The sequence below is a fragment of the Leptidea sinapis genome, chromosome 16 (genome assembly GCF_905404315.1).
Source record: "Leptidea sinapis chromosome 16, ilLepSina1.1, whole genome shotgun sequence".
In the NCBI taxonomy this organism is placed as follows: Eukaryota; Metazoa; Arthropoda; class Insecta; order Lepidoptera; family Pieridae; genus Leptidea; species Leptidea sinapis.
The window spans coordinates 9,448,564-9,467,726 of NC_066280.1; the positions used below are offsets into that span (position 1 = coordinate 9,448,564).

General features: G+C 39.4%; 1 protein-coding gene across 7 annotated transcripts in view; it reads right to left on the bottom strand.

Annotated features, from left to right (window-relative positions):
* Positions 1-2,158: 2,158 nt before the first annotated feature.
* The window catches only part of LOC126968714 (reticulon-1-A), a 52,669-nt gene continuing 35,664 nt past the window's right edge, over positions 2,159-19,163 (bottom strand). For 6 of the 7 annotated variants that reach the window (XM_050813804.1, XM_050813805.1, XM_050813806.1 and 3 more), the window contains 5 exons: positions 11,856-12,063; positions 9,751-9,852; positions 8,559-8,665; positions 5,506-5,611; positions 2,159-2,424 (listed from right to left, as the gene is read on the bottom strand). In XM_050813804.1, coding sequence (XP_050669761.1) covers positions 2,370-2,424; positions 5,506-5,611; positions 8,559-8,665; positions 9,751-9,852; positions 11,856-12,063 — 578 coding nt within the window. In that variant the 3' untranslated portion in view covers positions 2,159-2,369. Of the gene's footprint in view, positions 2,425-5,505; positions 5,612-8,558; positions 8,666-9,750; positions 9,853-11,855; positions 12,064-14,219; positions 14,347-19,163 lie in introns of those variants that run through there. The other variant, XM_050813808.1, reaches the window with a different exon arrangement.

Consider the following 19,163-nt stretch of genomic DNA (forward strand, 5'->3'; position numbering starts at 1 on the left):
TGGTCATCATTAGGGCGTGCGTCTGAACACATGCAGCAGGCACAATATATACAGATTTAAATGCTACTGTCCCCAATATTAATAATAAATACTATTTTAAAAGAACGGCGTGAGTGTTTCGCCATTTCTTCTCATTTAAGTTCAACTTTTACTTATACTTACGTGCAATTTTATCCCTGTGTAGTGTGATCAAACTGCGGGGAAACCTCTTTGATGTCACGCCACCAATTTAGTCTGCTACTACTAAGGCAACTAAAATCTGTTGCTGCAGCACGGTGATTAGGTACGCGTTAATAGTTTATTTAATTATTTTTATATATAATTTATAAAAGTTGGGGCAGTAAAGTCCTCGAATGGCGACCACGTACTGGAAGACGCAGTGTTGGAAGGCCCCCCACAAGATGGACCGGCGATCTGGTCAAGATCGCTGGAATACGTTGGATGAGTGCAGCGCAGGACCGATCGTCGTGGAAATCATTGGAGGAGCCCTTTGTCCAGCAGTGGACGCCTTCCGGCTGATGCTGATGATAATTTATAAAAGTACTAAACCTGCAAACGTTACTTTGCCATATAAACTAAAATGCGCCGCCCCATCTCAATTGCGTGGCTTATTTATTTTTATTGGGAATATATAGGTATTTCTAAGTCAAAACGCCCGGATAGTAATCACCTTACTTATAGAAAAGTGATGGTATTTATGTTGGTCACTTGGTGCTGTTACTGCTTCCTCAGATCCTTTATATTCGAGTAATTGATCTATTGCAAAACTGATTTTCGATAGGGTCTGGTCATTCGTTATGCGTGGCACGTTACTAAGTTGGCGGTAAAAATATTTTATTCCAAGATATATCATAATCAGCCGGAAGACGTCCACTGCTGGACAAAGGACTCCCTCAAAGATCTCCACGACAACTGATCCTGCGCTGCCCTCGTCCAACGTATTCCAGCGATCTTGACTAGATCGTGGGGGACCAGCCTACCTGGGTTGCCTACCACCACTGCGACTGCCGGTACGGTCGCCATTCGAGGACTTTTCTGCCCCACCGGCCATCTGTCCGTCGAAATATGTGCCCTGCCCACTGCCAATTCAGTTTCGCAATCATTTGGGCTACTCGAGCATAGCCCTCTCCATTGACCTCTGAGCGAAAATGAGCTTCCTCATAATGCCCATAGTTAGCGACCACGTCTGCGTACCGTAAGTCATCACTGGCAACATACACTGGTTGAAAACCTACGTCTTCAGACACTGCGTTATTATATAACAATGAAATATTTCCAATTGTATTCTTATCAGGTTTAGGTAAGCGTTAAACGGTACACCGGTGTGTGTACTGTTTAATGTATGTTTAGCTCGCAACCACCACAACAGCAATACTGACCAATATGACTTGACGGTTGACCAGCGTGCCATCCATATAGACATTTAGGCAGTGCCTACTTTAATTCTTCTAAATTAATACATAGCACTAGTGATAAAGTTAATTTAGTTCCGTCATTCTATAACCAAATTTCTACTGCACACCCAGTAAGTTTAGCTTACTTACTGTTAAAACTACAAAATTGACATGTCGAGAGTAAATCACAACGTCGGCCTCTTCATGTTATAATGAAGCTTATATGAAGGTGTACGCGCTTTTTTTGAAGGTACCCATGTGGTATCGTCACGGAAACACCGCACAAGGAAGCTCATTCCACAGCTTCGTAGTACGAGGACGAAAGCTCCTTGAAAACCGCACTGTGGAAGACCGCCACACATCCAGATGGTGGAGATGATATCCTAACTTGTGGCGTGTCGTGCGAAGGTGGAATTTGGCGGCAGGAATCAGGTTAAACAGCTCTTCGGAACACTCCCCGTGATAAATGCGGTAGAAGACACACAATGAAGCGACGTCTCAACGCAACGCCAAGAGATCCAGCCGTTCACAGAGCGCTAGGTCCCCGACAATTCCAGCTGCTCTGCGTTGCAGACGGTCAAATGGATCGAGCTGATACTGGGGTGCGCCAGACCAGAGATGACAGCAATACTCCATGAATGGCCGGACCTGCGCTTTGTAGAGCACTAGTAGTTCTAAGCTAATCCTGAATATGATTTATCATAATCAATTTTAGAAAAGTAAATAGTAGATAGAAATCATAGCGGGTACAAAGGAAACAAGTGTAGGTTCGATAGTTATTTTAATTTAAAATTTCAAAAAGCAAATACAATAATCTCCGCATGACTCGTCTCATAAAGCTTTACACGTAAACGTAGGTTCTTTAAAAGTACAATAATAATAAATATAACAAACAGTGAAACTCCGCCGCTACTCAAACAAACAGCTCGATGCGTGCCTCTCGCTCACACCTCACAGCGCACTCCTCCCACCACTCTACTTGTCCTTCTCGCTCTCCGACTTCTTGCCCAGGGGCACCGCCGCTCGCACTCTGTAACCAAAACGCGTTAATCATTTATTATCATAGTTTAGTGCAATCTCTACTGCCTACCACCAACCCGTACTCTTGCAATGAACAATTGGTTACATTGGCTCGACCTATCACACAGGTGGGCTGCCATTGAAAACAGAAAGAATATTTGACCGTGTGGATATGACGGCGCCTATTGAAAACAGAAAGAATACTTGACCATTAGTGTGGATATAGCGGCGGCCATTGAAAACAGAAAGAATACTTGACCATTAGTGTGGATATAGCGGCGGCCATTGACAACAGAAAGAATACTTGACCATTAGTGTGGATATAGCGGCGGCCATTGAAAACAGAAAGAATACTTGACCATTAGTGTGGATATAGCGGCGGCCATTGAAAACAGAAAGAATACTTGACCATTAGTGTGGATATAGCGGCGGCCATTGAAAACAGAAAGAATACTTGACCATTAGTGTGGATATAGCGGCGGCCATTGAAAACAGAAAGAATACTTGACCATTAGTGTGGATATAGCGGCGGCCATTGAAAACAGAAAGAATACTTGACCATTAGTGTGGATATAGCGGCGGCCATTGAAAACAGAAAGAATACTTGACCATTACTGCGGATATAGCGGCGGCCATTGAAAACAGAAAGAATACTTGACCATTAGTGTGGATATAGCGGCGGCCATTGAAAACAGAGAGAATACTTGAACATTAGTGTGGATATAGTGGCGGCTATTGACAACAGGAAGAATACTTGACCATTAGTGTGGATAGAGCGGCGGCCATTGACAACAGAAAGAATACTTGACCATTAGTGTGGATATAGCGGCGGCCATTGAAAACAGAGAGAATACTTGACCATTAGTGTGGATAGAGCGGCGGCGATTGACAACAGGAAGAATACTTGATCATTAGTGTGGAAAGAGCGGCGGCCATTGACAACAGGAAGAATACTTGACCATTCGTGTGGATAGAGCGGCGGCCATTGACAACAGGAAGAATACTTGATCATTAGTGTGGAAAGAGCGGCGGCCATTGACAACAGGAAGAATACTTGACCATTCGTGTGGATAGAGCGGCGGCCATTGACAACAGGAAGAATACTTGACCATTCGTGTGGATAGAGCGGCGGCCATTGACAACAGGAAGAATACTTGACCATTAGTGTGGATAGAGCGGCGGCGATTGACAACAGGAAGAATACTTGATCATTAGTGTGGAAAGAGCGGCGGCCATTGACAACAGGAAGAATACTTGACCATTCGTGTGGATAGAGCGGCGGCCATTGACAACAGGAAGAATACTTGACCATTAGTGTGGATAGAGCGGCGGCCATTGACAACAGGAAGAATACTTGACCATTAGTGTGGATATAGCGGCGGCCATTGAAAACAGAGAGAATACTTGACCATTACTGTGGATATAGCGGCGGCCATTGACTACAGGAAGAATACTTGACCATTACTGTGGATATAGCGGCGGCCATTGACAACAGGAAAAATACTTGACCATTAGTGTGGATATAGCGGCGGCCATTGAAAACAGAGAGAATACTTCACTTGACTATTTGAAAAAATTTGAATTTGAATATTTAGTTGTTAGGAAACAATAAGAATATTGTCCTTATCATTTGTTACTCTGGCACCAAACGAGTAGGACCAATACTTTAGCTGCTAAGAGACTTTTAATTTTGACATTCTCCTACATTTTGCCAAAAATATATTTAAAAAAATTGAACATTTCTTTTTCATTAAAAAATGTGTGAAATTATCCAAACTTCGTTTCGCATTACAATATTGACTATAGCATATTGGTGTCTTACTATGAAATGATCAGATCAATGTTTTTCACATTTGATTTTGGCCGACGTTTGAAAGTTTAATGGTCTTCTTTGTTTTTTACTTATAGATTTTAGAATACTTAACAATAAAGTCGGGTTAATATAATATTGTGTATTAGTGAATTCTTTTCTATTAGAGAAACAAAAGTGTACAGAGGCATAAAATCAAAAATAAACAGCATGAATAAATAAATTAAAAATCAAAATATGTCCTATTTAGTTAAATTAAAATAAAAATATTTTAAAACTCGCTTTCCAATTCAATCTTTTAGTTTCTTTTCTTTTTCTACTATGGTCACTTTTAAGACCTATAACAAAAGGAGCCGTGTTGTCTACAGCTACTGCCAACAGGTCGACTTGGTAGGTACCTACTGAAAATCAGTGTGGGAAATCATTTCCAAAAAGACTGAGTGGGTGTCCTTTTCATGACGCCGTATTTTTTATTTGTTAATTTTACTATGTATATATGTTTTGTGTTTTCATGAATAAATGCATACTTTACTTTACTTTATCTACACCCATGCTTAAAATCCTCTATTAAAGATTCTGAAACAGTTAGCTTATTGCCAACATTTAAACACCCAATGTTCTAATAACCATTACATCATCCAAACGAGTGTTGTAATGTTGTACTGAATTTCATAACATAACATCCTTTGTTTTTTTTAATCCCTTCATGCGCAAAGAATTTCAACAGACAGCCACATTCTTATTGCTCGATGCCTGGTATCTGTATGAATTTCAAAAAAAGAACATTTTCGTTTACGCGCGTTCCACACTACCAGAAGTCGCGCGCCGTAAAAAAAAGTAGGTTATTCTAATCCCCGCCATTTTTATTGTTTTGTTTACAAAAAATGAGCGATTCATTTTAAACGCTGCAAAAGAACATTATATTCGAGTGAATTTTAATTATTGCACTATACAAAATGTAAATTACTACTAAAATAAATAATTGTTTCAATAATACTTAGTTTATTTGTATATAATCAGTAATGACTGATATTAGGTTACTACTAGGACTGGTGTTTTAATGTTAGCAGTAAGCTAACTGTTTCAGAATCTTTTACAGGATTCATATTCTGGGTGTAGATAAAGTCTTGTATGCAACTGTTGATAATTAGGTATTAAAACATTCATGTGATACTATTATCATAAATCCACATTCGTGCTTTAATACCCCTTATTACACAACAGTTGCATAAATAACTATTACTTTAGTGTGATGGTACACAGGGCAGGTGCTATACATACTTGGCGACGATCTCGTTGATCTTGCCGCGGGCCAGCTCCAGGTTGGCATCCACCTGCGCCTTGTTCATCTCGTACGCCTTGGGCAGCGTGAACAGGGCTATCCAACCTGCCGACACAAGCACAATGTACTCTTACATCTGATCTTAAATATAGCTATGAAAAAAAAGTGTGCGTGTACTTAGGTGTGCACGCAACAAGTTATACCTCTTTGGCCTTTAGCAAAAATCATATTGTACAATATTGTAAAAATGTTGCAACAATGGCTTTGACAGTTAATTATTAGATAATGAATACGGCTGTATGGGCTCGAACCCTTTGCCTGTTCTAATAAAGGACGAAAAAACCAAAAAAAAAATAACAAATGACGCGTGCGTCAGAAAATTTTAGGAACTAACTTCACCTTGTTATTTTTGTGTTACAGTGATGCGCGCGCATCTTAAAATTTCACCCTCACAATTTTTTCTTCAAAACTTCAAAAAGTTGCTTAAAAAAGTTCAAGAAAAGCATAAGTTAGGTAAATACTCCGCGCCTTGATATCATATTTTATTAAAGAAATCTAAACAAAGCATCTACGGCAACAACAAAACTTTATGCAATTACACACAGAAGACTTGTTGCTATGGAGAACTCTAAAATATATTCGAAATAATAATTACCAAAAAGTAACCATATTAATATTTTAATTAAGACAAGCGAATGCTTGTCATAATGTCTATGAATACAGACATTATGAACACTAATTTATACACTTTATATCAACTTCGGCTGGATGTATCTGGTCGACGCTCTTCTTCGGAAGGCGAACTATTGCCTGCCTATTCAAGAGTCAGACACCTACGTCGCAGAACGTCCTTCCACGTTTGCTAATACAAATCAGCAGATTAAGATAGGATGCGTTCCTTTTTTTTTAATGAAAATAAGGAACGAGACGTGTAGGACGTTCATCTGGTGGTAATCGATTCGCCAATGCGGTGCCTGAGCGGATTCTTGAAAAACCCAAAAATTCTGAGCGGCACTACAACTGTGCTCGTCACCTTGAGACATAAGATGTTAAGTCTCACTTGCCCAGTAATTTCACTAGCTACGTCGCCTTCAGACCGAAACATAGTAATGCTTACACATCACGGCAGAAATAGACGCCTTTTTTGCATCTTTACCGTACCTCCATATACTTAAAGCGGCAATACGTCCGAAAATTTAGATTTATAGCACCTCGTCAAAATTGACGATCAACTTTCAAGTCACCCGTCCGTAATCAGAAATTTCTAGATATTGCTGAAGGCGGCTGCCGCCGATCTACACAAGTATTCATTTTGACTCCAACTCAAACTAAAGCGAATTTTGCCTCCTGGAAGTCAGCCCTTCAACGAATGTCGCCCTCGAAAGATCGTCGACAAATGCCGGGCACATGCTTCTTCTAGGGGGTCCTCTATTGAAAGCGTACCTTCAACCATCACAAGCAGCGTAGGTACACTATAAAAGACCATTCTGTGGTTCCACTGGTGTTGCAGGAAGTGTGGCCGACGGTAATCAATCCCATGAGTTGAATCGTAACTCTCGTTTTCTTGCTACCTTGTCATTTCTGATCTTTGATTTCGATACGGTCTTAGTAGAGGACTTTTAAAAAATATCAAATTTGATACTCTCAAAATAAGTAATTAAATCGATAACACGTCATTGGTTTTTGTTTCCAAAATATATCGATATATATTTACCCAGATCTACTAAGGAGTAGGATTCGATTTGATTTATTAAAATTTTTTCAAATTCAAATATTTTTATTCAAAATAGGATTTAAAATCACTTATTGAACGTCAAAAACTACCACCCATTCAAAAGAGACTGCCACCCATTCAGAAGAATGGGCGCAAGAAACTCAGCGGGCTTTTCTTTAATATAAAATATGGATTACAATGTAATATCGTATAATAAACATTTATAATTAAAGAGCCTGAGGGTGTTCGCTTTATTTTTAAATTTCGTAACACATTTGTTTTGTACATTTTCTGGGATCATATTGTAGAAGCATATACATCGCCCAACAAAAGACTAACTAACTCGACCCAACCGAGTAGTAGGCATAACAAGTTCATGTTTCGACCCAACCGAGTAGTAGGCATAACAAGTTCATGTTTGTTCCTCGTGTTTCTAGAATTATGAATTACATTATGAATGTCACAGTTTCTAGAAAATTCCTCAATGTGCTTATGAACATACAGAACATTATCAAAAATGTATTGAGAAGCAACAGTCAAAATGTTTATTTCTTTAAATTTTTCTCTTAATGATTCTTTAGGACCTAGGTTATAAATCGCGCGAATAGCCCTCTTCTGCAGCACAAATATGGTACTAATATCGGCCGCACTGCCCATTGTACGATAAAATCGGCGAACATGATTTGCATCTCTTTCTTGTGCTAGCTTTCTTTCGCCATCGTTCGATAGCTGGAGTTCGGTTTCAGCATTTAAATTTTCAAAACACTCGAAATAATAAGATATCCTCTTGACCACGTATTATTCACCAACCACAATAACGGTAGGTAACAATAATTCACTCTTTTGCAATTGAGAAATTAACTGGCGGATCTTCGAAAAACCTATTTGTGTCAAAGACTAGTTATATATCTAGAGGACAACTAGGCGACTGTTCCTTACTGTATGTATGTTCGTATATTGATTGACAGCGCCCATAGCGCCCACTCTACCATTATAGTTTTGGCTCATCCAAGTCTCTCACGATGATCGTACAAAGGTTCCAAGAGATAAAAGCCACGTATCGTGGTATAAACGACCGTGTATTTAGTATTATATTGATAGGAGAACGAGCGAATACGGGAGATAGGAGAAAGTCCTGGAATGGCGACCACGTACCGGAACACACAGTGTTGGTAGGTGCCTCACAAGATGGACCGACGATCTGGTCAAGATCGCCGGAATACGTTGGATGAGAGCAGCGCAGGAGATCTTTTGGGGGAGGCCTTTGTCCAGCTGTGGACGTCTTCCGGCTGATGATAATGATGATTATGAGGAGAAGGGGTCCGTAGCAATAGTTACCGAGTATGATGAGCGTGATTCCGTTGAAGCAGGCTCCGACGTAGGTGAGGCACCACAGCAGCACGCCGAACTTCAGCGAATCCACCAGGTCTTCAACCAGGAACAGTCTGCAAGCATTGAGTCACTCATCACTACACACGTTCACTATAAGACCAGCTCCCAAGAAACTTGGGTTACAGTCCACAACGTAAACCACAGCGACAGCTCGTGTTCAACGTCGCCATAATTACCTAACCAGTGGGAGGCTCCTTTGCACAGGATGCGGGCTAGATTATGGGTACCACAACGGCGCCTATTTCTGCCGTGAAGCAGTAATGTGTTAACCATACTGTGTGTCAGTCTAAAGGGCTCCGTAGCTAGTGAAATTACTGGGCAAATGAGACTTAACATCTTATGTCTCAAGATGACGAGCGTAATTGTAGTGCCATTCAGAATTTTTGGGTTTTTGAAGAATACGGCACTGAGTGGCACTGGTAGGGTGGTAGGTAGGGCGTATCAATTAGCATCAGCTGAACATCCCGATCGTCTCGTCCCTTATTTTCATTAAATAAATTCCTTCTTACTTCTCAAATAACGCTGTGTTATTTAGACTCCCTAGTCCATATAAATATAATAAATCCATAGATAATTAATACATCTACATAGAGTCTCTTGCTGTTAGACAACCGATAAAAACAGGCCAGGAATATTAGTGTTGCGTGACAAGCTATGACTTACGCTCGCGATTGAGTGAGTGAATTGCTCAAAATAGAGGTTAGGTTAGGTTAAAATTTAAACTCAATTGTTCGACGTTTCCACTGTCATAGTCTATATAGGCGTATAAATAATCTAAGCAGAATGAATGACTTTGATGATCTTTTAAATACACTATTCAAGTATGAATATTTATTTGTTTAAAATTATGTACCATAAAATCTACAGCACAGTTCATCACTTGTTTAACAACTAGGTGTTTATTTTTATTTATATTTTTTTAGATAATACATAATTATTAACTAACCTTGATACATCAACAGAATATACAGCAGAGAGAGAAAAAGTGCGCATATTAAGTTATCTTCTATAAGTGTGTGATCATGGGTTTCATTAAAAAAGATAGGTAATCACAAAATTAGGGAACCTGACTTATTTGGCACAAATATCACTTTTGAAAGTCAAAATCTAGGACGCATCCGGAGAGATTTGGTGGTACCTGCGCAGCTCGTGCAGTGCTGCATTGAGGTGTGCGGTGGTGGAGGCGGCCAATGCTTGCGCGCGCTCCACACTCACGGTCATGTCTTTGTCCAGCAGGTATCTGGAACACGCCACGTAAATAATATAAATACATGTTAACACACTTTTACACAAATTATCTTGCCCCACGGACGAGTAAAAAACATAAGGACTTCGCGTCACCTACAGTGAAGCATCAAACCAAGCCAGTTAACGTGTAAATACATAGCTCCACGCACACACTTACACTAATATAAGCCGATCAGCCGCCATTATGACATCTGCCATCGTCTGTGACCGATCGGTTTACGTCGCATTAAAATATTTTTACTTAATGGTGCTTCACTTGTTAATATCACGGCGCGGAGTCCTTTTTTTTACTCGTCCGTGCTTGCCCCAAACTAGGCACAGCCTGTACTATGGGTACAAGACAACGATACACTTACTTAAACATACATATCAATGGCTCAGAAACAAACATCCATATTCATCATATAAATGTCTGCACCTACCGGGATTCGAACCCGGGACCTCTAGCTCAGTGGGCAGGGTCACTAATCACTGGGCTATATTGATCGTCATACTCATAGGTCGTCATATTGCACAGGATGTCGGCTAGATTATGGGTATCACAACGGCGCCTATTTCTGCCGTGAAACAGTAATGTGTAAACATTAGGTACTGTGCTTCAGTCTGAAGGGCTCCGTAGCTAGTGAAATTACTGGGCAAATGAGACTTAACATCTTACGTCTCAAGGTGACGAGCGCAATTGTAGTGCCGCTCAGAATTTTTGGGATTCCAATAAACCTTAGCGGCACTGCATTGTAATGGGCAGGGTGTATCAATTACCATCAGCTGAACGTCCTGCTCATCTCGTCCCTTATTCCCTTAATCCCTTACCGGGATTCGAACCCGGGACCTCTAGCTCAGTAGGCAGGGTAACTAATCACTGGGCTATATTTGTCGTCATATAAATGTATTAGGTTTTTAGCATTGTCTTCAGAAAAGACATCCAAAATTTAAATAAAACCTTGTGTAAACTTACAACAAAAATTACATAATAATATAATTGTAAGATAAACATTATTAATTTCTACCGTCATTTCATACCTATACTGTCGTATAATTTTATGAACACAATCCAAGGCTACTTAATATCAAGTCATAATCAGCGTTCTAATCCATTCAAAATCCTATTTTATTAAAACTAACACAGTGGATTCTGTACATTATCACTTAAAATTAATTATGTAGGTATAATTAAACTTAGTCATTGAAAAATAATTATAAAAACAAATAAAATTATATACTTAATTACGGAAACAATATAAATTTATTAATATTCAGATAATCATAAGATAGCAAACGTCTTTGCTAAGATTCCTTCCACACTGCATCAAAGCCATTCATATACATTGGCTAAAGCATTAATTTAATTCTGGGCAATTCGGCAAGAATAGAAAAAGGAAGTTCAAGCCGCTTATTATTAAGAGATTAACATAATCCATTTGCCATTCTCATGATGCTAAAGTTATAATCTCATTTAAGACAGTAAAAAGTATCAATATTGTTAGTGATACGAGACCTCTTTATTTCTTGTATCTCTTACTTTTCTAAAGCATTTGATAGTATAGACTCACCTTCGGTAGCTTACTAGCATTGTATTATTATGGATACAGAAAACATTTCGGATACCAATAATTCTTCGTTCATGTACTAATTATGTAATATTCAACACTTTATCGTGTCGTCATCTGAATTCTAAAACGAAATGTGGGTGTACGCCAGGGTGCTATTTTTTACCCTGTTTATAATTTTATTGTGTTTACTGGAAAGTACCCGATAAGTTTAATATTATAAACTGCAATGGGGTCAACCTTTTAATTCATATCACTTGTCTTTAATTAGTATTAATAGTTATAAGCAAACAATATAATAACGGTAGAGAGTTTCAAGAGTTCCAACGAATTATAGAGAGATGATCAAAGATAATTTATTAGGATATATCACCTGACACGAAAAGTAGATGAATGTATGAATTTTGAAAAATTATAGTAAGTGTTAATTGTATGAGAGGTGTATTACTTGAAAGGGTGGCCATCATTGGTCTTCTGCACGGCCTGCAGGATGTTCTTGTAGATGCGGAAGGCCACGGCCGCGGAGAGTGCCAGCAGCGCGGCGTACGCAAGTACTGACACCACGGAGCAGCTGGCCAGCGCCACCAGGAGCACCAGCCCTGTGCCTAGCGCCGCACCCGACCGCGCCGCGCAGCGCCAGTATACCAGCGACTCCACTAATGAACAACATCGGTAATATTAGTACAGATGAACTACATTTATCTGAATCAGACTCAGGAACTAAGCTAAACTAATTATCCAAATGTTGTGAGTCTTCTTGAGTGTAAGTAAGTCTCGTGCCAATTTGGCGAGTTAACATCCTGAGGATGCCTATAGAAGAGGCGAAGCACATGTCAAATTGATTGAAGACGCATCTTAGTGGACTTTACACAGAACAAGGCTCACGATATTTGGATAGCATCGAATCATATATCTATGATAAATAATTATTTAGCTGGTCAACAATAACTTTAAGGTTCAGCAATATACGAAGTATTCCACAGAAGTCAAATGACTATTTAGTTGGTCCAAAGTTATCTTATCTACGAAGAAAGAGTAAAAATAATATAGATATGTTAATGTCATATTAGAGGTAAATGAACGATGAGAAATGCTGATAAAACTAATGTAACCAATCTAGAACTTGTTTATTGAAAACGCAACGCATTGACGTTCGTAAACTGGTTATCAATGCAGTTTTAAAGAGAATTCAACATTAATGAACAATTTTTAACAAAAGCACATTATCAAAGTATTGATCAACTTATAATTCAACTGTTTGGAAACAACTTCTATTTAAAACTCGTCTCAGCAAGCCCGTGAATGGGTGATCGGAGGATGTGATCAATTGTTGTACTATAGGGAACAACTCGATATCGAAGCACGCAGGTACGAAGGCCCAAAGCTGAATTCTGTCTGAGTGAACTCGGGGAACATCCGCTGAGAGGCCGTCCACGGTACAATCTAGTCTTGCTTCCGAGACTCAAACAATATCTATCTTATCACTGTTACGATAGAACCGATATTTGACTGTACATTGTAAACAATTCATTTGAATGTAAGTCGCGATAATATCATCACCTCTATCGGTTACGAGTTAACACATCATGTACCGTTAGCGGCTTGGCACTTGTGTGCACAGCTGACAAAACATTATGAGCAACCTGCCACGACGGCATTACGGGACAGTATCCTAACATATTGGAGAATTAAAAAAAGAATTAATTATTTTCAAATGATCTACTTCACTTCTGGGATTAAATGTAGCCAAACGTCTGAATGACGCGTAATCCACTTGGTGATTTGTACAATTATACCAATATTGATGGATCGTCCATACCTTTTGGTATATCTATTAAATTCGTCGTCTTATTCAGTATTGATGAATGACGACGAATAATTGTAATGATAGTTGCATTATCTAATTGTAAATAAAACCACTTCTGTCCCTCATTGCCCTTTGCTGGCATACTGAGAGCAACGGCGCCTCTAAATAAACAATATTCGAGCTGCAGTGCTTCAGAAATAACGGTGATAACCTTTTTGCAAATCGAAAGGTGGGTTATCGTTATAAAAGAGCTTGTTGCCAAGCAACTTGACAATACTGCAATATCTATACGAGGCCTTTTTGTTTTCGTCTAACATTAAAATAATTATAATATTAATATTTAATATAAGGGCCGGATCTGAGCGACGTGTTGACCGTACGTGTTGGGGCATTCCGGGAGCCCTCACTTGCTTCCGGGATGACGAGAGACGTGACCGAAGAGGGTTACGTCTTCATCAGTTGTACACGAGACACTAATACACGCAGAATTGGTGTTACGAACGGCACCCAGTCCACACTATAAACACTCACATATGTACACAGGTTTAACGAGAGATTTACTCCGTGACACGATATAGCCAAATAAAATACCCCTCAGGAACCGGTACAATAAACGGCAACGCAGGTAAATAACAACTTGTTCACAATTTATTAAACGAGATTCTGCAGCAACGTCACCAATTGCACTGCGATGATAAAACCTATTGAGACATTAGTGAGTCTCAATATGAGAATTCTGGTCTCTCAAGAAGCACAACTTGGAATACGAATTTCATATAAATGGAAACTGGGCTACCTTCAAATGCGGAAACATTTCACTCAAGGCACAACCACAGTTAAGTATAGGCTATCCCACTGCAATATTATTATAATAACCACCGATATTGTGTCTCTCGGTGCAACGAGAGATGCGTGGGCGCAACAACACGGTGTGAGTCTACGTGGACAGGGCGCGGGCCCCGCAAACGTGACGGTCACGGAGCACTGTACAAACGAGAGCAGTACCTGGGCCACGAGGAGGCAGCTCGGATTGCGCGAAGCGGGACGTCTGCTTGGGACGCGCCATGCTACCAGAGTGGCGCCGCCGGATTCCGCGCGGTCGGAGGACGGACCTCTCGCTCCCGCGCCCGCGCCGCCACGTGTGTGGCTCTACATTGGCTTATCAATCTACAGATGGAGCGTTACACAGGCCAACGAACGATGGACAGCGGCCGGACTACTCAACCAAAACCGCTATTATTTTATTAAACGACGTGGACGTTCGCTTCTTCATATAACATGACACTTAACAATTTGATACTTTAATAAACGAACAATAATTCTTGCAGATTTGTAACCCAATTTTAGATTATAAGAAGAAACTCCAAATTCAGACAAAAAAATGTAACGCATGTTCAAGGTAGACCAATTGTTGCATTTGAATGTTAAACTCAAATTTTGCGTTTACTCTTACAAAATTAAATGGTGAATAGACGGTAACTTAATAACTCTTGTGTTTTCACTTATTAATGTACATTTTTTTACTTACTCGTGTAAGGTATTTAGAATTTGACATTTGAGTTGGAAACAAAAATTGTTGGATCACTTCGCACATATTGTAATTGAAATGATTTGTAGATTTAATTGAAAATAAGAACTTGTAATACATACTCTGTTTCGAAAAGAGCAACCTTAGAGTTTCTTGCTAGTTCTAGGAAAACTGCCTTCCGAATTTGCTGTATAAATAAATGCCATATTTCAAGTGTAATGTAATTTACTTATGAAATAATAGTCTTGATTTCATTTAAATTAATGAGTAAATTTATTAAAAATTCGTCAGTCGTTCTTTCAATTAGTCGCTTAATTGGAATGAATAATATAGTGAAAGCACCAAATTGAAATGATATAAAAGAAAATTTATTGAATTAGGCGTTACTTTACGGAAATCCATAATTATACAAATAATTTAAGTCTTCTTTAGTGTTAATTCCGCCAATATTTGTTTTTAAAACAATTCGACACGTGTTTCGCCTCACGAGGCATCCTCAGGACGTGTTGTCTCGCCAAAATCTGGCACGAGACTGATCTCGACTTGCCAAAGTCGTTTAAAAACAAATATTGGCGGAATTAACACTAAAGAAGACTTAAATCATTTGTATGATACAAAAGACAATAAGTTGTCTCGTTACCCTTTTTGGTGCAAGGGAAACGTTGCAGTTAGATCCGCAATAGAGTTGAACCCTAACAAAAGAGTTTAGAGAACTGATAGACCTTAAGTAGTTCTGATGGAACCTACTTATTAAACAACGAGGCTTCTAAATAAGATATCGTAAAGAATAAGATATAAATTGCATGTTTGTTATTAATCTACCGATTTTCTAAAATTGACAAGACATTAATAATTTTGGAAAATAGCGGCTAAGTGTAAATGTCACGGTCATCAATACCTATAAAATTTGCATTCAGGTTACTACAGCCATATCTGTGGCAGTAAGTTAAGTCGGAGTGCGCCGCTCCGTCTACAAGTTATGAGTGCACGAACGCGCGGCCCGCGAAGAGCTGTGACGCGGCGCGGGCGCGGGCCACGCGGTTACCTTTCTCCGTACACGTCACCGTGACGTCGGCCGTGCTGGCCGAGGGGGCGGGGGGCGGGGGGGCGGGGGGGACAGCAGAGGTGACTGATAGTCTCAGAGCCGGTCCGTGATGGATAGATAGATAGCGAGAGCGACCTACCAATTGACATTCAACACTCACCTAACATATTATGTATACATTTTTTTTTATGGAATAGGAGGACAAACGAGCGTACGGGTCACCTGGTGTTAAGTGATCACCGCCGCCCACATTCTCTTGCAACACCAGAGGAATCACAAGAGCGTTGCCGGCCTTTAAGGAAGGTGTACGCGCTTTTTTTGAAGGTACCCATGTCGTATCGTCCCGGACACCGCACAAGGAAGCTCATTCCACAGCTTTGTACTACGAGGAAGAAAGCTCCTTGAAAACCGCACTGTGGAGGACCGCCACACATTCAGATGGTGGGGATGATATCCTAAATTATGGCGTGTCGTGCGAAGGTGGAATTCGGCGGCAGGAATCTTAGCTTAGCTTGGGGCAAGATAATTTGTGTAAAAAGTGTGTCAATATTATTAATATATAGCCAGTTAACTATTGAAAATTTATATAGTCACAGAATGCAGTGAACAAAAAAATTATTCAAAGTAAGAAAAATAGAATTCTTTTAAGACGGTTATTACAACGTTGCTCGTCATCACGGGACAGCTAGTGGAGCCGGCTGAACTCATTCATTAATTGTTACCTTATTGAAGTGAAACTTCTTTAGAATCATTGTGAATTGAAACTCGATGATACGAAAAATCGAGACGATAGAGACATTATTTTTAAACAACATTTTTTTGAATGATTTTTTTGGAAATATCTTTTTAAATATTTTTACGGAATGTTTTTTTAAATATATTTCTTCGAAATATTGTTTCAAAATATTGACGCGAAACTTTGGAATATTTGTTTTCAAACTATGTATCTCCGTTAAAGTTTCACTTCTACTATGTGTCCCAGCACATTTTTTTTTATAATTGACAAACCAAAATACTATTCTAAAATACTTATATTATTATAACTACTATTTTTTTATGGGAAGTAATGACGAGACCAAGACGTACATCAAAATGTGACGTCCTGCTCACACAAATAAATCGAGACATATTTCTGTGGTCCCGCCAAAAACAATGCAGATGATAAGTCTCATTAGCCCAGTAATTTCCCTAGTTACGGCGCCCACCAATTCGAAACACAATAACACTTGCACATTACGGCTTCACCTGCGCCAGAAAATACAAAAAAGAGCCGCTGTGGTACCCACTTAGCAAATAAGCATCTAAAAGCTTAGGCTTTTAAAATATATTTAAATGTAAAAATGCGAAGGGGTAATGAGAGAAATTGATCGTAGTGGGGAACACAGATGGCAAGCGAGCCCGAAGCTGATCTCCTAACAGATCGAATGACCAAATAAAAGACTCCAGGCCCCCCAGGTTTAGCACCGTGGTCAGGGCCGCGATTGACAGAAGCCATGGAAAAAAATAGTTCACGCCAAGTGTGGACCACTTTATGATGATCACGATCCTCAGCCATGAGGGAAAGATTCGAGAGAGAGATATTTATTTTTATGGAATAGGAGGACAAAAAGCGGGTCACCTGGTGTTAAGTAATCACTGCCGCCCACATTCTCTTGAAACACCAGAAGAATCACAAGAGCGTTGCCGGCCTTTAAGGAAGGTGTAAGGCACGTTTTTGAAGGTACCCATGTCGTATTGTCCCGGACACCGCACAAGGAAGCTCATTCCACAGCGTTGTAGTACGAGGGAGAAAGTTCCTTGAAAACCGCGCTGTGGAGGACCGCCACACATCCAGATGGTGGGGATGATATCCTAACTTATGGCGTGTCGTGCGAAGGTGGAATTCGGCGGCAGGAATCAGGTTGAAGAGCTCTTCGGGACACTCCCCGTGATAAATGCGGTAGAAGACACACAATCAAGCGACGTTTCTACGCAACGCCAAGTGATCCAGCCATTCACAGAGCACTGGGTCCCCCGACAATTCGAGATGCTGGGTGCGCCAGACCAGTGATGACAGCAATACTCCATGTGCGGCAGAGAGAGATAAATATAAAAAATACATTATAATTTAAATTTATATTTACCTTGTGCGTTTATTGAATAAATGTAGCAAAACATATTGTATAAGTACATCTTTTGCAGCAGGGGAAAGATCAACTATCGCTATCTAGGCTAGCTACAAACTGTAACTCATACTCAATTTGTTTTTCTAAAAATGATATTATCTTCTCTCATTTACATACAAATAGTCAATCAATCGTCACCATAATGAAACTCCATTAACTTATTTTGTATTAAAATAATGTTAATAGCTATTCGCATCAATAATCACTTGCATGTTGCGCTGACTTGAAGTTTGTCACGTGTGACGTCAGCGTGCCCCATTTGCAACCGACTTCAGAGCGGACGTTCTCAGATTTCAGAGCACACTTGCAGATTGTTCTAATTTTAAAAAATCAGCTCGACTTTGACCCTCACTTTTGTGCAACGTAAATAAAGAGGCGAAGTGAGAGTCGGACTCGTCCATGAAGGGTTCCGTAGCAGCAAGTAACATAATAATATAAAGTTCTTGTAGTTCGTTGAAACTTTGATCGATGTTTTGATAATAATGTTTTTTTTTTCAATTAAGTTATTGATAATACGATTTGTGACGTATTTAAAAAACTACTTGCTAGATCTCGTTCAAACTAATTTTCGGTGGAAGTTTGCATTGGTAATGTCCATCATATATTTTTTTGGTTTTATCATTCTCTTATGTTAGAAGTTATTGGTGGGGGGGGGGGGGGGGGGGGACTTTGTCGTGTGTGACACTAATCAGTTTAGGAAAAAAATATATTCGAAACCTCAATATTATTTTTGAAGACTTCTCCATACACGTATGGGTTTGATGAAAAAAAAAATATTGTAATTTTTTTTTGAAAATATTTATGCGTTTCACAGAATACATCTACTTACTAAGATTCAACAGTACCTATAGCTCTTATAGTTTCGGACAGACAGTTTAGACGGACAGACAGACATGACGAATCTAAAGGGTTCAGTTTTTTGCCATTTGGGTACGGAACCATAAAAAGGTACCTTATCTGACAAAATAAGTAACTAAAGAAATGAACAAAAATAGAAATTTCTGTACCCAATTACAGGTAAAAAAGAAAATAAAGAGATAATACAACGTCCGAAAAAAAACTCGACTTAACCGACTAATAGGCACAACAAGTTAATGTTTTTTCCTAATGATAATAATCATATTATCAGTTTCTAAAATATTCGCTAATGCCTGTATAGAAACACATCGAATTCTCTAGAACAAACTAGGCCATATGACGTCATACGAGAT